Source organism: Solanum pennellii, chromosome 5, assembly GCF_001406875.1.
Source record: "Solanum pennellii chromosome 5, SPENNV200".
Lineage (NCBI taxonomy): Eukaryota > Viridiplantae > Streptophyta > Magnoliopsida > Solanales > Solanaceae > Solanum > Solanum pennellii.
Genome location: NC_028641.1, coordinates 76,235,073 through 76,251,815, shown reverse-complemented (window position 1 = coordinate 76,251,815; position 16,743 = coordinate 76,235,073). Strand labels below are relative to the sequence as shown.

At 34.0% G+C, this 16,743-nt stretch overlaps 2 protein-coding genes across 5 annotated transcripts; one reads left to right on the top strand and one right to left on the bottom strand.

The window, feature by feature from the left end:
* Window positions 1–1,105: 1,105 nt before the first annotated feature.
* Window positions 1,106–10,493, bottom strand: LOC107018542 (putative late blight resistance protein homolog R1A-3). Of its 4 annotated transcripts, none has more exons than XM_015219050.2 (3): window positions 10,271–10,492; window positions 5,814–9,423; window positions 1,106–1,701 (listed from the first exon to the last, which is right to left on the bottom strand). In XM_015219050.2, the coding sequence occupies exons 1-2, from the start codon at window positions 10,325–10,327 to the stop codon at window positions 5,815–5,817; spliced, it is 3,666 nt and encodes a 1,221-aa protein (XP_015074536.1). In that variant the 5' UTR covers window positions 10,328–10,492; the 3' UTR covers window positions 1,106–1,701; window position 5,814. The 4 variants fall into 4 exon arrangements, with proteins under 4 accessions (XP_015074536.1, XP_027772995.1, XP_027772994.1 ...); XM_027917194.1 differs by lacking the exon at window positions 1,106–1,701 and having other exon boundaries at window positions 5,478–6,581; window positions 6,666–9,423; window positions 10,271–10,493; XM_027917195.1 differs by lacking the exon at window positions 1,106–1,701 and having other exon boundaries at window positions 6,655–6,835; window positions 7,005–9,423; window positions 10,271–10,493.
* Window positions 10,494–14,207: 3,714 nt separating this feature from the next.
* LOC107020469 (epoxide hydrolase A-like) lies at window positions 14,208–16,525 on the top strand. The gene is made up of 4 exons (XM_015220844.2): window positions 14,208–14,379; window positions 15,180–15,546; window positions 15,693–15,934; window positions 16,138–16,525. The coding sequence occupies exons 1-4, from the start codon at window positions 14,270–14,272 to the stop codon at window positions 16,382–16,384; spliced, it is 966 nt and encodes a 321-aa protein (XP_015076330.1). The 5' UTR covers window positions 14,208–14,269; the 3' UTR covers window positions 16,385–16,525.
* The last annotated feature ends 218 nt before the right edge of the window (window positions 16,526–16,743 follow it).

The following is a 16,743-nucleotide window of genomic DNA, read 5'->3' as shown; positions in this document are numbered from 1 at the left end:
TTGCAAAGACATTTTTTTCTTTCAACTTCTTGATCCTTTTATAGATTTGATTTGCCTTCAACTTCTACAAGGAAAGGAATTACAAATCCTTTTCCTTCTTGAACTTGTCTATATTTACGTCTTTCCTTATTTGACTTGAATTGTAATTTCTTTATTTCTTTCCTTCTTTGACTTGAATTGCTACTTTTTTATTTCTTTCCTTCTTTGACTTGAATTGCTACTTTTTTTTTTTTTCTTTCCTTCTTTATTTATTTCCATATTTGTTTCCTTCTTTTCCTTCTTTACAATTCTGCACTTTTTCTTCTTTTCTTCAATACTTTTTCTTCTTTGTCGCAACTCTCATAATTGTATACATACGACACCATGCCTTCACTTTATCAATCATCAAAACTACTTTATTTGTTCTCCTACTTCCCAACATTTTCCCCCTTTTTGATGATGATAACCAATGATTTGTTACACATCAAGACTCTTTGTTAGTGATCAAAACTTCAATTCTTTGTCATCCATCAAAACTACAAACTTCATGTTTTCTCATTCCCCAACAATTTCCCCCTTTTTGATGATGACAAACTATACATATGTCTATCTACATTATATACTTTCCCCCTTTTGGCATCATTGAAAACCAATAACCAAAGAACTCGAATAACATTCAATGAGTGCAATATCATTTTTAACTCATAGCCACTTGGGCAACACTTTCAAGTACACTTCTGCTAACAAAATGGTTAGTTAATCTGAGGATATTAGTCATCTTAAACTCATACACAATTAAGATCTTCAATGAGAAACGAAATAAACAAATATGTACCAGTTTATGCCCTTAATCAAAAACATATAATATCATGAGTATGAGACAGACATAAGCACATCAAAGAGTCAAAAGAGTATAAAATTTGAGGATAAGGATTGGGACAAAGATTACTAAAGTAAGGAAGAAAGGGATGTTTACTGCCATTGATAATTTTTTCAGTATGCCCATTGTGCACCAGCTTCTTTATTCTGATCAGTTTTCTTAGAATGTGAAATTTCATCACGAGAAACATGAGATACATCATCACCTTTTTTTTTTTTTTTTTAACTCTACTCCGTAGCATTTTCATTCTCCATGATTTTCTTCTTTTTTTTTTTTTTTTGATAGCCTTTTTCTTGATGACAACTTTGAAGGAGTACCAACTACCAGTAAGAGATTCATCACATTTTGGTGCACAAAGAGATGTGTTTATCAATAATGAAAGCAAGCAACAATTTATTTCTGTGAGAATTGTTCCCCCTGAGAGATAGACAAGTTATACACTTGGAATGGATGAAATATCAATTTGGAGTTTGTGAACCTGGTTCAGATGTGGGTGATAAAGCAGGGTTCCCCCTAAATTAAAGCATGAGTGACTTCAATACTGAGATTTTCATCATTAGAGCAGTTTGAGATTGAACGATGCTTATTGTCAAAGAGGGTTCTTGGTGATCTTTAAGAAAGTTGAATTTTTGATGATCGACCAGGTTCATTAGTGCTTATGTTTGACCCACACTCAGGAAATTAATGCATTGAAAAAGGATGGTACATACCTGAGTATTACAGAGAAACCAGGTTCCCCTTTTTTGTGTTTCTTCATGACTTACTTAATGGTGTTAGCAAAAAGAAGAGATAACATCCGCAAACTTTCTAAGCATTGTTTGAGATGTGACTTGAGTGTGTACCTGTTACAGTACGAGGTTGAGTTAGCAGATATTCATTGTATAATTACTCAAGCGTAAGATTATTCTTTTACTAGCCAATTATTAAAGGAAATCATGATAATGCATCAACTTGTTTCGATAACACCATGCTTTGACTGATTTTTCTCAAGTTCTTCATATTCAAGGCCTTCATGAGAATGTCGCATCATCATATTCTCCCAGATCAAATGAATCTCAAGCTGATTCACAGAGAACCAACCCTTGTCAATTTTCAATACCTTCCAATGAATAACAAGGACCATGTTCACACAACGAAGTTCCCCCTAAAGGTGTGCCATACTCTTACTGTCCCGATTGCTCTAATATTCCCCCAATCTCCAGAACCATAGATTAGTAGTAATTCATGTTGCAGGTGCATCAATGATTGTTAGCTGTGAACCAGGTTCATATGCAGTGTTCCCTAAATTTGCATCATCAAAGATGTTTGATATCATGTCACTTTCTTCAACTTTTTTTTTTTCATCCTTTTCAAGGAATAAACTGTCTCCTTGAAAATCAAAGAGCGAGAGGAAATTTTCTACCATTTTTAGCACATGTTTGGAGCATGCACTATTCATGTACCAAGTTGGCCTTTTCCCTCTCACCTTCACCTGAAACACTAGTCAAAGATTAGTCTTGGGAACCCAGATTAGCTTGGGCCCCTTTATGTGAGTAAAAGGATGAATAAGATTTCTTCTAGCCCATAAAGGCAAATAAGAAAACCTTTTATTTGGAGCATTTTTATTTCGAACCAGGTTCTTAGCCGTATCAGTCTTTTCCTTTTTGGTGAACTTAACATTTTTCTGAAAAGCCTCAAATAAAGCTTTACATTGATTCTTTAAATGACCTGAGTTTCCACAATGAGTGCATAAACTTTTAGACATGTGAATAGTGTGTGACACAAGATTATTCTGTTTTTTAAAACCTATCCCACTTCGACTAGTGGTTTGCTTTTCTTGAATCTGAGTTAAAATTTCAGAGGACCTGGTCCATCTAAGATTTCTTTCCAGATCCAGTTTGGTATGATCAAGATTTTCTTGTAACAACCTATTCCTTTCTGTTAAAGCTTGATATTTTATGGTTAACAATTTTATTTTTTCTTCTAGAGCTAATTGAAGTTCACTAGCAGAGTTTTTGCCCTTGTGACTTAACTCTGAGATTTTAATCTGTTCTTTTAATTTATTTTGAAGAAAGTGATTGTGTTTCTCAAGATTGTCATTGACTTCTCTTAAAGATGCATAGTTTTCCATCACTTGTTCTCTTTCAGAATTGACAGACTGATATGCATCTATAAGAGTACTCAATAAAGACTCTAGTTCCTTTTTAGAATATGATTCAATATTTACTTTGATGTGATGAAAACTTACCTTGCTTTGTTTGTCATCTTCTTCATCATCTTCAGAATCTGTTTCAGCAATGAGTGCAAGAAAATCATATTTATTTGATTGTTCTATTGCAAGTAGTGACTGATTTTCGAACCCTCCATCCTCAAATTCTTCTTCAGATAAGTCCCCCATAGCGGCAAAGGCTCTTCTCGTTGAAAGATCCGCTTCTTGATTGGTCATTCTTCTGTTTGTGGGAATGTACTTATCATTCTTGATGTCTTTGACCTTCTCAAAGTTTGCCTTTTTCTGCTCTAAAGCCCAAAGTGGACAGAATTTGATGAAGTGATCTGGGCTCCCACATTTATGACAAACCTGGTCTTTAGTGTTTTCAGATGGTTTTTGAGAAGTTTTCTTTTGAAAGGTCTGCCCTCTCTTTAGCATTCTGGTGAACCTTTTGGTTATGAGGGCAATATTTTCATCTTCAAAATCATCTGATGCATTTTTATTTAGAACCAGGTTCCTTTCCTTCCTTTTTCCTCCAATTTCCTTTTCTTGGTTTTTCTTGAGTTCGTATGTGATGAGATTACCAATCAACTCATCCATGGCCAGTGAGTCTAGGTCGCGGGCTTCAGTGATAGCCTCGACTTTACTTTCCCAAGTTTCAGGAAGGACACTCAAGAGTTTCCTTACTGCCTTTCCATTAGGAACTATCTCTCCCAAGGAGTACATCTCATTAATGATGGAGGTGAACCTGGTGTGCATATCTTGAATAGTCTCCCCTTCTGCCATCCTGAACAGCTCATATTGCCTGTTCAAGTTATCAATTTTGGACTTCTTGACTTGCGTTGTTCCTTCATGAGCTGTTTGTAGTGTTTCCCATATGGCTTTGGCATCTTGACAGGACGAGATTCGATTGTATTCGTCTGGTCCTATGCCACAGATCAAAATTTTCTTGGCTTTGGCATTGTTTTGGATTGCAAGCTTGTCTTCAACATTCCATTCTTTTCTTTCCTTTGGGATTTTGGTGATTCCATCAGTTGCGGTTTTCATAGGTATGGTTGGGCCATCTAGAATTACTCCCCATAGATCAGGGTTTTCGCCAATAAGATGGTCCATCATACGATTTTTCCACCATCCATAATATTTGCCATTGAACAGTGGTGGTCGTGTTTGTGAAGCTCCCTCTTGTGGGGTAGGTGGTGCTGCCATTGAGTCTTTTCAAGGTGTGAATCTTTTAACGAAAAGACCTGCTCTGATACCAATTGAAGAAACCTTACCCCAGAACACGAACCAGGTTCGTGTAAGTTGCTTTTAAGTAAAGACAGAGTAAAGACACAAACACTTACTGAATTAAAAACCTTCCTCACTCAAGGAAGGAAAAACCTCGTTTTATTAATTCAACTATAAGATTTTGTGATTACAACTCAATAATCAAAAAGTCTTATCTCTACTACTCCCTCGATTGACTCCAATCGATCTCTCCAAAAGGCCAAACCCACCTTTTGTTACAACCCTCACTGAAACTCAACCCTACAAAGAGCCAAACCCACCCTTTGTACAAATCTCTCAAGACTCAACTCCCAAAAAGTCAAACCCACTTCTTGTTACAAATCTAGGAATTATTACAACTCAATAATAAACCTAGAACAAATCAACAAAGACTAATAACCTTAGACTTTAATTGATCAAACTTCAATATCCAATAGTTCTGAGTAGAACAGGTTTCGTGAACCTGGTGCTTATGTTGCTGTGATGAAGGTGAACCTGGTCCTTGCGTTTCTGTGACGAAGACCTGCGTTTTTTCTCCAGAAAATACTACTCTCAAGATGATATATTTCGTGAATATGCAATACCTATCGTTCTGGCTTTGCTGGAAAAATTCTCTCGATTTTTGTGATTGCAAAGACATTTTTTTCTTTCAACTTCTTGATCCTTTTATAGATTTGATTTGCCTTCAACTTCTACAAGGAAAGGAATTACAAATCCTTTTCCTTCTTGAACTTGTCTATATTTACGTCTTTCCTTATTTGACTTGAATTGTAATTTCTTTATTTCTTTCCTTCTTTGACTTGAATTGCTACTTTTTTATTTCTTTCCTTCTTTGACTTGAATTGTTACTTTTTTTTTATTTCTTTCCTTCTTTATTTATTTCCATATTTGTTTCCTTCTTTTCCTTCTTTACAATTCTGCACTTTTTCTTCTTTTCTTCAATACTTTTTCTTCTTTGTCGCAACTCTCATAATTGTATACATACGACACCATGCCTTCACTTTATCAATCATCAAAACTACTTTATTTGTTCTCCTACTTCCCAACAGATTAATATATATACTTAAAGAAGCTCACGTATTTTAAGTGATTAATTTATTCATGTAATTAACATTAAGAATACACAAAAATAATATTCTCAAAATTTAAATAAAATGTATAATATGAACACTTTGTCATATATTCAAATACTCATGAATCAAAACAAACACTTTATCACATAATGAAATTGACAATGAGAACCACAAAATGTCTAAATTAAGTGCTAGAAATAATTGTCCTGATTTCAATCGCCTAAGTTAATTAATGACATAAAATATGTCACGTCTTATAATTATACACATCACCATAATAGTAACAAGCCTATTATTTACAATTCTGTTTATTTACTCACTTCACATGATTTGTATGCGCTAGCTCGATCTGATCCGCACAAAACATAAAGTACTATTGGAAAACACACAACATTTCTAAAAGTAGTAACAAGTTAATGAAGCATACCTCAAACATAGAAGCGTACGTGAAGCTTGTCTTCTCCGGTCATTTCTTCAACATATTCCTTAATTTTGAACATCGACTCTTTAAGCTGAGGGCAGTGCCATACTTTGATAAGCTGTAATGACGCAATATCTCCAAAACTGTCTGGGATTTCCATAAGCTTATCACATGAATCTATAACTAGTTTCTCGAGCACGGGAAAGGATTTCTCTGCATCAACCTTCCATTCTGAAAATGACAAATCTACCAATTTTAGAGATTTGAGATTCTGGAAAATGACATTTTCCATGTTCCATTCTTTGCCCTCCTCGATGATTACGTGTTCTAGACTTAGTTCTTCAAGGTTGGGTAGTCTTGAAAGTGTATCGGATGTCAGAGCGAGCCTTTCCAAGTTCAGTATCTTCAAGCTCAAAGGGAAGCCGTGTGTATATTCAGCGAATGGATTCCGAGGAAAAACAGAGAAAATGAGTTCTTCAAGTTCATTAAGGACATCCAATCTTGGAAAACACATATTCTCTGGTATTTGTTTTTTGATATAGACTCTAAGGTTTCGAAGATTAGGAAACCTTTTGAAAATAATATCCTCCGTGTCTTCTGAACCGGGAAGGTAGAGATCATATAATGATGTCAAATTTTCTAACCTTGAGTGCTCATCTAAAACAGTTGGATCAGCACAACACTTCATCCACACATCTCGTAGCTTTGTTAGACTCCAAAACCAAGGCGATAGTATCATGCATGATCCCTCCACGTTATTCACCATCAGAGATTCTAGATTGCAGAGGTTTGAAAATGACAGAGGGAGAGTGTTAGCCTCAGTCTGAATGCTTAAGTACTTCAAATGAAGGAGCATACCAATTTCATTCAGCAAAGTATCTGTCAATGTTCTGCCATCCAAATCCAAACTTTTGAGAAGCCTAAAGTGGTTTAGGTGACTCTTGTAGGAAAGACAATCATCATACACCTTCAGATAGAGGAGGTGTTTAACATAAGGATTCTTCTTTTCTCGATCAAACACCACAAAACTGTCATCGAAAGGAAATACATGTTTATTAGAATGAATGATAATTCCACGTGGCATAAGATCCGAAGACAGAGCTTTTGAACCTTCTATGAAGTGAAACAAGTTTTCCTTTCTACGTTTTATATAACAAAAGTCATGCACAAGATCATGAATTTTGTAAATAGAATTACCGAAAGGTATCACCAAACTACTCGAAATTAACTCATCCACTACTTCTTCTGCACTTGTCATCTCAATCTGATCCACAAATCCTTGAGAAATCCACAATTCTTTCAACTCAGAGATCCTTATATCTGTGTCCTTTGGATAAGCTGAAAGGCAAATCAAACACGGCTTTACGTGATCTGACAAATGGTCATAACTTAATTGTATAACCTTCTCAACTTCTTTTTCATCCTTAAAAATAAAGGAACTCAAATTATTCAGAATGTCAAGCCAGAAAGCCTCTTTCTTTTCATTCCTTGAAATGACTCCACTGATTAGATCAACTACTAAAGGAAGACCATCACACTTACGAGCTATCTTTTTTCCGACATCCTTTAGTTCATCAGGGCAACCTTCTTCTCCGAATACCCTTTTCTCTAATAACTCCCAACTTTCTTCTGATCTTAGCAATCGAAGATAAAGAGGATCACTGTGGCATTTTCCATGCAAAGCAACTTCCTTTTTCCGACTTGTTAAAATCACTCTGCTTCCTTTATGAAATTCAGGAAAAGGTCTCATTAGCTCATCCAATGTCTCAGTATCCCACATGTCATCCAAGACAATAAGGTACCGTTTTCCACATAGTCGTTTCCGCAGCTTATCAGCAACGTCATCATCTATGTCATGATACTCATTGGATTGTTCTTTCAAACCAATAACTTGATTGAAAATATTCTGCAACAACTTTTTCTCATTATGTTCCTGGTCGACTGTGCACCAAGCACAAACGTCGAAATGATCAACCATGGACTTAGCATTATACACTCTGTAAGCCAAAGTAGTTTTTCCAAGCCCAGGCATGCCGACTATGGAAATGACATCTATCTCAGCTGGTCCGCTGGTGAGCTTCCTAATTATCCACTCTGTCTCCTCCTCAAAACCTACAATTATTTTACCAACTGTACTCGATGAGTTTCTTTCAACCGGCTTGTTGGGAGCGTTTGCAACAATAATACTGCTGCTCTTGGGGATCTTTTCTTGTACCTCTTTTTTCACAAGCTTGATCTTTTCTACGGTATCAGGAAGTATGAAGATAAGCTGCAATAGACCATGATCTCGGGCAAGAATTGAGTTAAAGGCATTTTGCGCCTCATATGACACATCCAGAACATGAGCCCAAAGATCTTTATGCAACTCTTGCTCAACATACCCGAACAACGATCTTATGATTTCCAGGTCTTCTTTCACCCGCCCGATTTCTTCTTTTATCAAATAAACTGGATAAGCATTGGAATTGACCAAGTCATTTAAGTTTGTGAGTAGAAGAGTCATGAAGAGCGGTCCATCACTCATGGGGAAGCGGAGCTGAGACGAGTCTGCACGTTCTTTTAAGAAATCATTCTTGAGATCTTCCTTGAGGAGTTCAATATTTTCCATCAAATTTAGATTTGCTTCATTCATACTCTCTTCTAAGTTGCCAAAAAGGACGAATACCTCCTTGGTAAGTTGTATAACACGTGCCAAGAGAACAAGCAATTTGTCATGACGAATAACATCCTTGAGTGCATCAGTAAGAATAATCAGTAGGAACTCTATCATGACATGAATGTTACACGTAGAAGCGCTACGAGTAAGAGTATTAAGCATGTGCTCTTGTAGATGAATCAAAGATTCTCTAAGAATGTCCTGAGAGGTTTCTGGGAGCTGCTTGATGAAACGTCCAACTTCTTCCGACTTTGAACCTTCCAAATTTGTACAACATAGGTGCATAACCTCCAGTGAAACAGGAATAACCTCCACAAGTAGATTAGCTAGATTGGAGTTAACTAGAGAGACATCAAGTTCATCGAATATGTCCAGTTGACTATACAAAAGAGTAAAACAGAAGTTTACTACTCTCTCCACCATAAGTTGAAGAGGTAAGACATATACGATTGCCTCATACTCATGAAGGCAACCATTTACTTTCAACCTACAGAAATCTCTTAAATTGCCAAATACATTCTGAAGAAGCTCAAATGGAGTCGTTATTGATGGGAAAATCAACTTAGAACACTTGTGCAGATGTTGTAGAAACATGAGGATGGCATCTAAAATTTCAACCAAACGATCCTCGGTCATGGTTGGTTCAGCATAGCTATGTGAGCTAATATAACTTATGATATTCTCCATGAGGTCAGGATACTTTATTCTAACCAGCAGGTCTTCTTCACCTGGATGAAGCATGAGTGACTGAACAAAATCATGAATCTCATTTGATATGCAACACATTTCGTCATTACAACTTTCCGAAAAGAAAGAGTAATAAAGATGACAAAATAACGACACAAATGTCAACATCATAATCTCATCCATGTCAAGAGAAGTTTGAACACGCCAACTATTTAACCTCTCTGTGAAATCTACAAGATTGACAATGTCCTCGCGGTATACAACAGATGACACCTGCCAAAACACCAATGTTGTTTCAAATTATGTTAATACATACATGATAATATATAGTTCAGTGTTCAGATAGAGAAAGGGAACAACAGATATATAGTTGAGGTGTGAAACTCGGAAAACATGATAATTCAGGTATATTATTGATTATTAACTCCAAATTTTATTCTTACATTACAAAAGGCAACTATCACAAATGCACTAATAGATAAGCTAAATGTTAATTTGGTCTGTTACGCCTTAAGTCTTAAAAGCAAAAAAAGAGACAGTCTGATGCATAAGCTCTCTCTTTAAACAAAAGCCCTTTGTTTCCCAGTTCGCCATTCAGAACACGTTTTACTTAGGCCACCAAGGCCCGATTCTCAAGATCTAATACAGGGTTTGATTATATTCCTTTCCTTATATTCATTTAATTTTTATGACTATGGAGTCTAGGCCAACTTACGTGCACCTCGATCAATTCTACGGGATATCTGTCACCTCTCACTAGCAACATGTACCAGACAACTCTGGCCACCAAAGCTAGGAAAGATGAGAAAAATTACCTAGTATTTTATTGACTCTGTTGAGTTTTGGACCTGACACCTCAGGTTAATTCTATGAACCACCCTTATATTCATTTTACCTTGCTATTTTTGTGATTTATTTTATTGTCATTTCATTAACAAGATCAATATGAATTTGATAAATTCAACTATAGCAGATGATTTAGTGTATGTAAACAAAGATTAAATCATTGATCCCTATAAGTTATAAAGATTATATTCACGATCTAAGTTACATAAAGCAACAACATACTTACAAGAATTATGTGAATGAATAAAAAAATTAAATATTATAATCAACATACCAATGATTTGTTATCTTCCCCTTCTGTTTGTCCTTCATTTTCTTTTCCTCTTTCCATTCTCACTAATCAAGCCAAAGTAGTTCAAAAAAAAAAAATTCTTTCAACTTCTCAAGAGAAACAATTTACATCAAACTAATAATGAAGAAAAATGAATGGTGATAATCTTTTTCTTTTTCAATAGAGAGTTGTAAAGTTGTAAAAGATAAGGCCACTAATAATGTCTCACTAGGTGGGGTTCCTATTTGGTCATTTGCACTTTTGAATAATTGTTTTTGGAGAAGGACAAAAGTTTATATTTTCATATCATAATATTTTATAAATTATGTCGAGAGATGATTTCATTTGCTAAAAAACTTACATATTGTTAGGAACAAATTTTTATTTTTAAAAGACAAAAGTTAAAGACCAGCCTATTTTAAAGTCAAAACATGCAATTTTATGATTCCTATTTGGTTTGACTAGTGAAATGTTATTTCCTCTGTTTCAAAATAAATAATCTTTTAGAATGTTATTTGCAGAATTCGTTTCTCCTGCTTTCATTAAAAAAGTCGTTTTTTATATTTTTATAAATCAAAAACTCATTTTTCTAAAGGAAAAAAATGACCAGTCAAATATTGTAAAAAATTGATATATTTCAAAAAGTTGTGTATGAGAAGTGCTTAAAGGAACTGGAATTTGGACTATTATTGGTATTAGAAAGAAGAGATAATTAGACATTGAGAAATGGACAATATAAAAAGACAATTCACAAGACTACTTTAGACTAAAGTCATCTTTTTTATATTTCCTTTTTAAGTTTAAAGGTCAAAAGTTACACATTATCATTTTATATTGTTTAATCAAGGGAAAAAGACACAAGATACCCCTAGTTGTGTAACAACTCCAATTTCACAATAGAACATTCAAATATTATAATCGTTAAATTCAAGGTTACAAAGGAAAATGAAACTAATAAGGAAATCGCATAAGAATAATGAAGTAGTAAAACAAACTACAATACTCCCATCATTTAAAATCTTTACAAAATCTACAAGATTGACAATGTCCTTGCGAAGAACCACCTGCCAAAAGACCAAATGCTGTTTCAAATTGTTTAATATACATAGATAGAGAAAAAAATGGAACAACTAATAGTTTAGGTGTCAGGTTTGAAACCTGTGAAAACATGATAGTTCATGTATGCTTTGATTATTAACTCCAAATTTTACTCTTAAATTACGATAGGTAACTATCACAAGGGCTAAGTGTTTGGCCTGTTACAGCTTAAATTAAAGTTTTATTTTTTTTAAAAAAATAAGGGAAGCCTGGGATCACTAAGCTCTCGTTATGTGCGCACTGTTTGAGGAAGGATCGGACCATAAGGGTCTATTGTATGCACACTAACTCTCTAAACGAAAGCTCTTGATTAGTTTTCTAGTTCTTAAGTCATTCCGGCCACGCTATACTTAGGCCATCATGACATGAGGGATATAAAGATTAAGTCAAATACAACAACATAAGTACAAAATGGGATCTGGAGAAAGTAGAGTGTAGGCCAACTTTTTCTGATACAAGAAGAATAATCAAAGCATGCCGTCCCACGACAAGGAAGTAATGAAAATACAAGAAACAATAGACAAATAACAAAAATAACAGAACAAAAGCTACAACCGACAATAACAAAACAAAAACAAAAACAAAAACAATACAGATAGAAACAGAACAGAAACTACGACAAAACAATATAAACTACAACCAAAATAACAGATAGTAACTAATGTATATGTTTAGCTAATAATTTTTGTTAGAAAAAATGATGGTAGTCATGGTTTTTTTATTTATTTTGAGCTTATAAAGGAAATAACAATACTATATTTTGTTAGTCACACGTGAAACTTGCCGTTAAATATAACATTTTTTTTTATACATTAAGACTTAAAATAAAGCAACACATACACATTTAACATTAAGGATCATTTTGATGATTTTCTCCACTAATATATATACCATGCACTTTAATATTAAGATACTTCTACCTCCACCATATAACATGAATCGTTAACCTAACAATTCCTTAATGAGATATTTAATATACACACAAATTGATTTGAACATTATTAATATCATTTGAGGTATATTGTTGAAATGATAATGCAATAATATTGAGATCCGTTGAGTTACAAGTTGTTGAGATTAGCCATAATATAAAGTATGATAGAATTATAATCTTAGTGACTTTCTTGTATGTGGGGTTTGACTTAATTTGCTCCACAAATTAATATTGTACCATCTAAATGAGGAAATTAATAAATAAGAAAAATTGATATATAGAGTATCATTTTTTTGGAATAATAATATTTTTATTTACTTATTCCATCCGTCCGAAATTGTTTGTCATGGTTCTTATTTTTAGAGTCAAACTATAAAAACTTTGACTAATATTTTAAGATGTAATTTTTTCATCATATTAATATGCAAAAAATTGTAATTTATAGTACTTTTCATGTAGTTTTAGAATATCTATTTTTTTTGTTTAAAATATCGAATTAATGTAATCTAATTTACATTTGAAAATTAGTAAAATTGACTTTCGATAAGCGCGCAACATGACAAATAATTCTGGATAGAAAAAATATTAAATATTAAAAAAATAAATACGTTGATCACTTCTTTCATATAAAAACAATTTCAATACATGAACAATCCTTTAATGATAAATTTCAGCACTCGATCTAATTATATTCCAAATTTAGCGTTTAAACAAATATTCATATGTCACACTTCTAACTCAAATTTTGAGAAAAATATTGTGCATGATCTAAGCTATTTAAGTTAATTAACCACATAAAATATGTCACATTTTTTAATTATATACATTGACCTCAACTACAAACCTGATTAATTTTACTAATTTTTAGAGAGTAAAGACTAATATATATACTTAAAGAATTTTAAGTGGTTAGTTTATTCATGTAATAAACATTAAAAATACATACAAAATATTCTCAAAATTTTGAATAAAAAATCTTTAACATGAACACTTTATCATATTTTCAGATTCTCAACCAAAATAATCACTTTATGACATAGTGAAATTGACAATCACAAAATGTCTAAATTAACTGCCAGAAATAATTGTCTTCATTTCAACTGTCTAAGTTAATTAATGACATAAAATATGTGTTGTCTTTTAATTATACACATCACCATGATAGTAAAAAACCTTATATATACGTGTGTGTTAAAAAAAACTGTCATATTTTAAGTAATATTATTCACGTAATAAATATTAAGAATATATATATAAAAAAAATTAAAATTTAATTTGAATACTTTATCACATATTCAGATGCTCAATCAAAATAATCACTTAGCGAAATTGATAATGACAACAACTAAATGTTAATCACAGGCCAAAAATTATTGGGCATACAGTGACAACCACATCAACTAAATGTCTAATTACTAGCCAAAAATTAAAAGGGCATGATCTCAACAGTGTATTAATCACATAAAATATGTCACGTCCTTTCATTATACACATCGATCTCAATAATAACAAACTTAAGTAGTTTTTACAATTTATCGAGATTAGCTAACATATTTTAAATAATTAATTTATTTATATAAATAAATGTTTAAAAATTAAAATACACGTAAAACTTTTTTTTAAAAAAAATTAAATCTCATCACATATTCAAATACTCAACATAAAACCAATCAAGCTTGTGGTGGAGTGGTTAGTACTTCTTCATCCTTAACTAAGATGTTTCAGGTTTGAGCCCCATTGGGTACAGAGTCGCGTTTGTTAGAGAGCGCTTTACCCCCAATGTGGGACTTTCCGACGCAAATCTAAATTTAATCGGGCTCCAATATTGATACCTGACACTAAAGTTTACATTGACTTACGTTGAAAGTTGGTGCAACTACTTGTATTTATAACAGGCAATTGCCAACCACACAAAGGCTAACAAAAGCGCACACATAGAAAACACAAGAGTAAGAAAAAAACAAACAAAAATGGAGAAGATAGAGCACAAGATGGTAAATGTAAATGGCTTAAATATGCATATAGCAGAATTAGGCCAAGGCTCAACAATCCTCTTCATCCATGGCTTCCCTGAGCTCTGGTACTATTTGCTTCAATCTTGAAATAATTTTGTAAATCGTAAGTTATATTTTTAGGTAGGGATAAAGCCTGTATACAATCTACATTTCCTAGAGCCCACTTTGCAGGATTACATCGAGTATGTTTGTTGTTTCCTAGTAGGTTTGGTGCACCGAAGGTCTGACGGAAACCACCTCCCTAACTTTTAAGTAAGAGTAAAATCATAGGATTATACTGGATATGTCGTTGTAACAACCAAATTCTAAGCAAAAAAATCATAAATATAACAAATTACACTATATGGAAATCAAGGATAGTAAGAAGTAGAAAGGGGTGAGGAGACAAGGGAATATGAACTCTTTATAACAACACTTGGTTCAATGTCAATGTATTCAACCTTTTTAAAACTTTGAAGTGTTAGTATTTTAAATGATATCAATTATAGTGAAATTAACAATGACAACCACAATGTAATCATAGTACATATATTTGCTAGAGCCACACCATAGTGAAATTGTAGTATGTTTTGGTGAGTCGAGGGTCTGTCGGAAACAATCTCTCCACCTTTGAGGTAGGAACTAGGCCTGCGTATATTCTACCCTCCCCAGATCCCACTTTGTTGGATTATACTGAGTATGTTGTTGTTTTCTAGTAGGTTTGGGAAATCATTTTTTGTAGGATTATTAAGGGGAGCCTTGGAACAACGGTAGAGTTGTTTCCATATGACCTATAAGGTCATGGGTTCGAGCTGTAGAAACAACATACTAATGTTTGTATGCGTTAGGGTAGACTGTCTATATAACCCCCAATCTTCCGCAACAGGTACTCATGGCGCCACCAAATGGTCTACTTAGCTGAACGTGGTTACCGTGCTGTGGCGCCTGACTTAAGGGGTTATGGAGATACCACTGGTGCACCCCTTAACGACCCTTCGAAGTTCAGTATTTTTCACCTTGTGGGTGATCTTGTAGCATTGCTTGAAGCCATTGCTCCTAATGAAGAAAAGGTGTTTGTCGTTGCACACGACTGGGGTGCGATAATTGCTTGGCATTTATGTCTCTTTAGGCCAGATAAAGTTAAAGCCTTGGTGAATTTGAGTGTCCATTTTCCCCCAAGGAACCCAAAGATGAATACTGTTGAGGGGCTAAAGGCTATATATGGCGAAGATCATTATGTCTCGAGATTTCAGGTTCTCTCTGTTTTCATCTCTGTTTCCGTTTCATTTGTGTTTGATATAGGCATTTTACAACATACGCTATGTAGTAATAGAACTCGAAGGACATGAAGAGACTACAAGAGTAATATTACGACTAATAGTATGATTTTACGTTGCAGGTACCGGGTGAAATTGAAGCTGAATTCGCTCCAATTGGTGCTAAGTCTGTTCTTAAGAAAATATTTACATACCGCGATACTGCACCATTATATTTTCCTAAAGGCAAAGGCCTTGACGCTATCACTGATGCTCCGGCTGCCCTTTCATCGTGGCTTTCTGAGGAAGAGTTGGATTACTATGCCGACAAGTTTGAGAAGACTGGTTTCACTGGTGCAGTTAACTATTACCGCGCTTTTCCCATGTAAGTGTTCTCGACTTTTGTGATATCCAAAATTTGATTCTATGTTACTCAGACTCTCCAAAATTTTTGTACACTTGTGGCCGTATCCTCCAAAAACACACTCGGAAGCATTTTCTAAAGAGTCTGAACAACATAGACGATATTAGTCTCTTTTAGACTCTCGTGATCAATGCATTCTAACGTTCTCGTCTTATGAAATGTAGAAACTGGGAACTGACAGCACCATGGACTGGAGCTCAAGTTAAAGTTCCGACCAAGTTTATCGCCGGGGAATTCGACTTGGTTTATCACATACCAGGTGTTAAAGAGTACATACACAATGGTGGATTTAAAAAAGATGTTCCATTGTTGGAGGAAGTTGTGGTTTTAGAAGGTGCAGCTCACTTTGTCAACCAAGAAAGGCCACATGAGATTAACAAACACATTTATGACTTCATTCAAAAGTTCTAAAACTTTCTCTAGCGTACGCAGTATTTTGTGTAAGCAGTGTTCGTTACTTGTGATAGTATTTTATAACTAGATTCACAGTTGGTGAATATTTTATGACATATACAAAATTTCAATAAAAGTTACTGAATGTCTATATCATAACTCATTGGAATAGTATTTTTATTTACTTATCAAATATTTTTAAAAAAATGTTTTTATATATATTTTTTCTAGCCTACCATCCATTTATTTTGAAAACGTGAAGTATTTAATAATGCTCCACCATATACGCCAAACACCATGTGAAGCTTCAAGACAAAATGTACAGTTTTTTTGACTTTTTCTAATACAGAAGCTATGCATCATTTTTAATACGCCAA

Excerpts from the sequence above, each read along its gene's own strand:
- LOC107018542 (XM_015219050.2), bottom strand. The coding sequence starts at position 10,327 with ATGGAAAGAGGAAAAGAAAATGAAGGACAAACAGAAGGGGAAGATAAC. Across the intron at positions 9,424-10,270 it reads GGGAAGATAACAAATCATTG|GTGTCATCTGTTGTATACCG; the intron begins GTATGTTGATTA and ends GTGTTTTGGCAG.
- LOC107020469 (XM_015220844.2), top strand. The coding sequence starts at position 14,270 with ATGGAGAAGATAGAGCACAAGATGGTAAATGTAAATGGCTTAAATATG. Across the intron at positions 15,547-15,692 it reads ATTATGTCTCGAGATTTCAG|GTACCGGGTGAAATTGAAGC; the intron begins GTTCTCTCTGTT and ends TTTACGTTGCAG. Across the intron at positions 15,935-16,137 it reads TATTACCGCGCTTTTCCCAT|AAACTGGGAACTGACAGCAC; the intron begins GTAAGTGTTCTC and ends TATGAAATGTAG.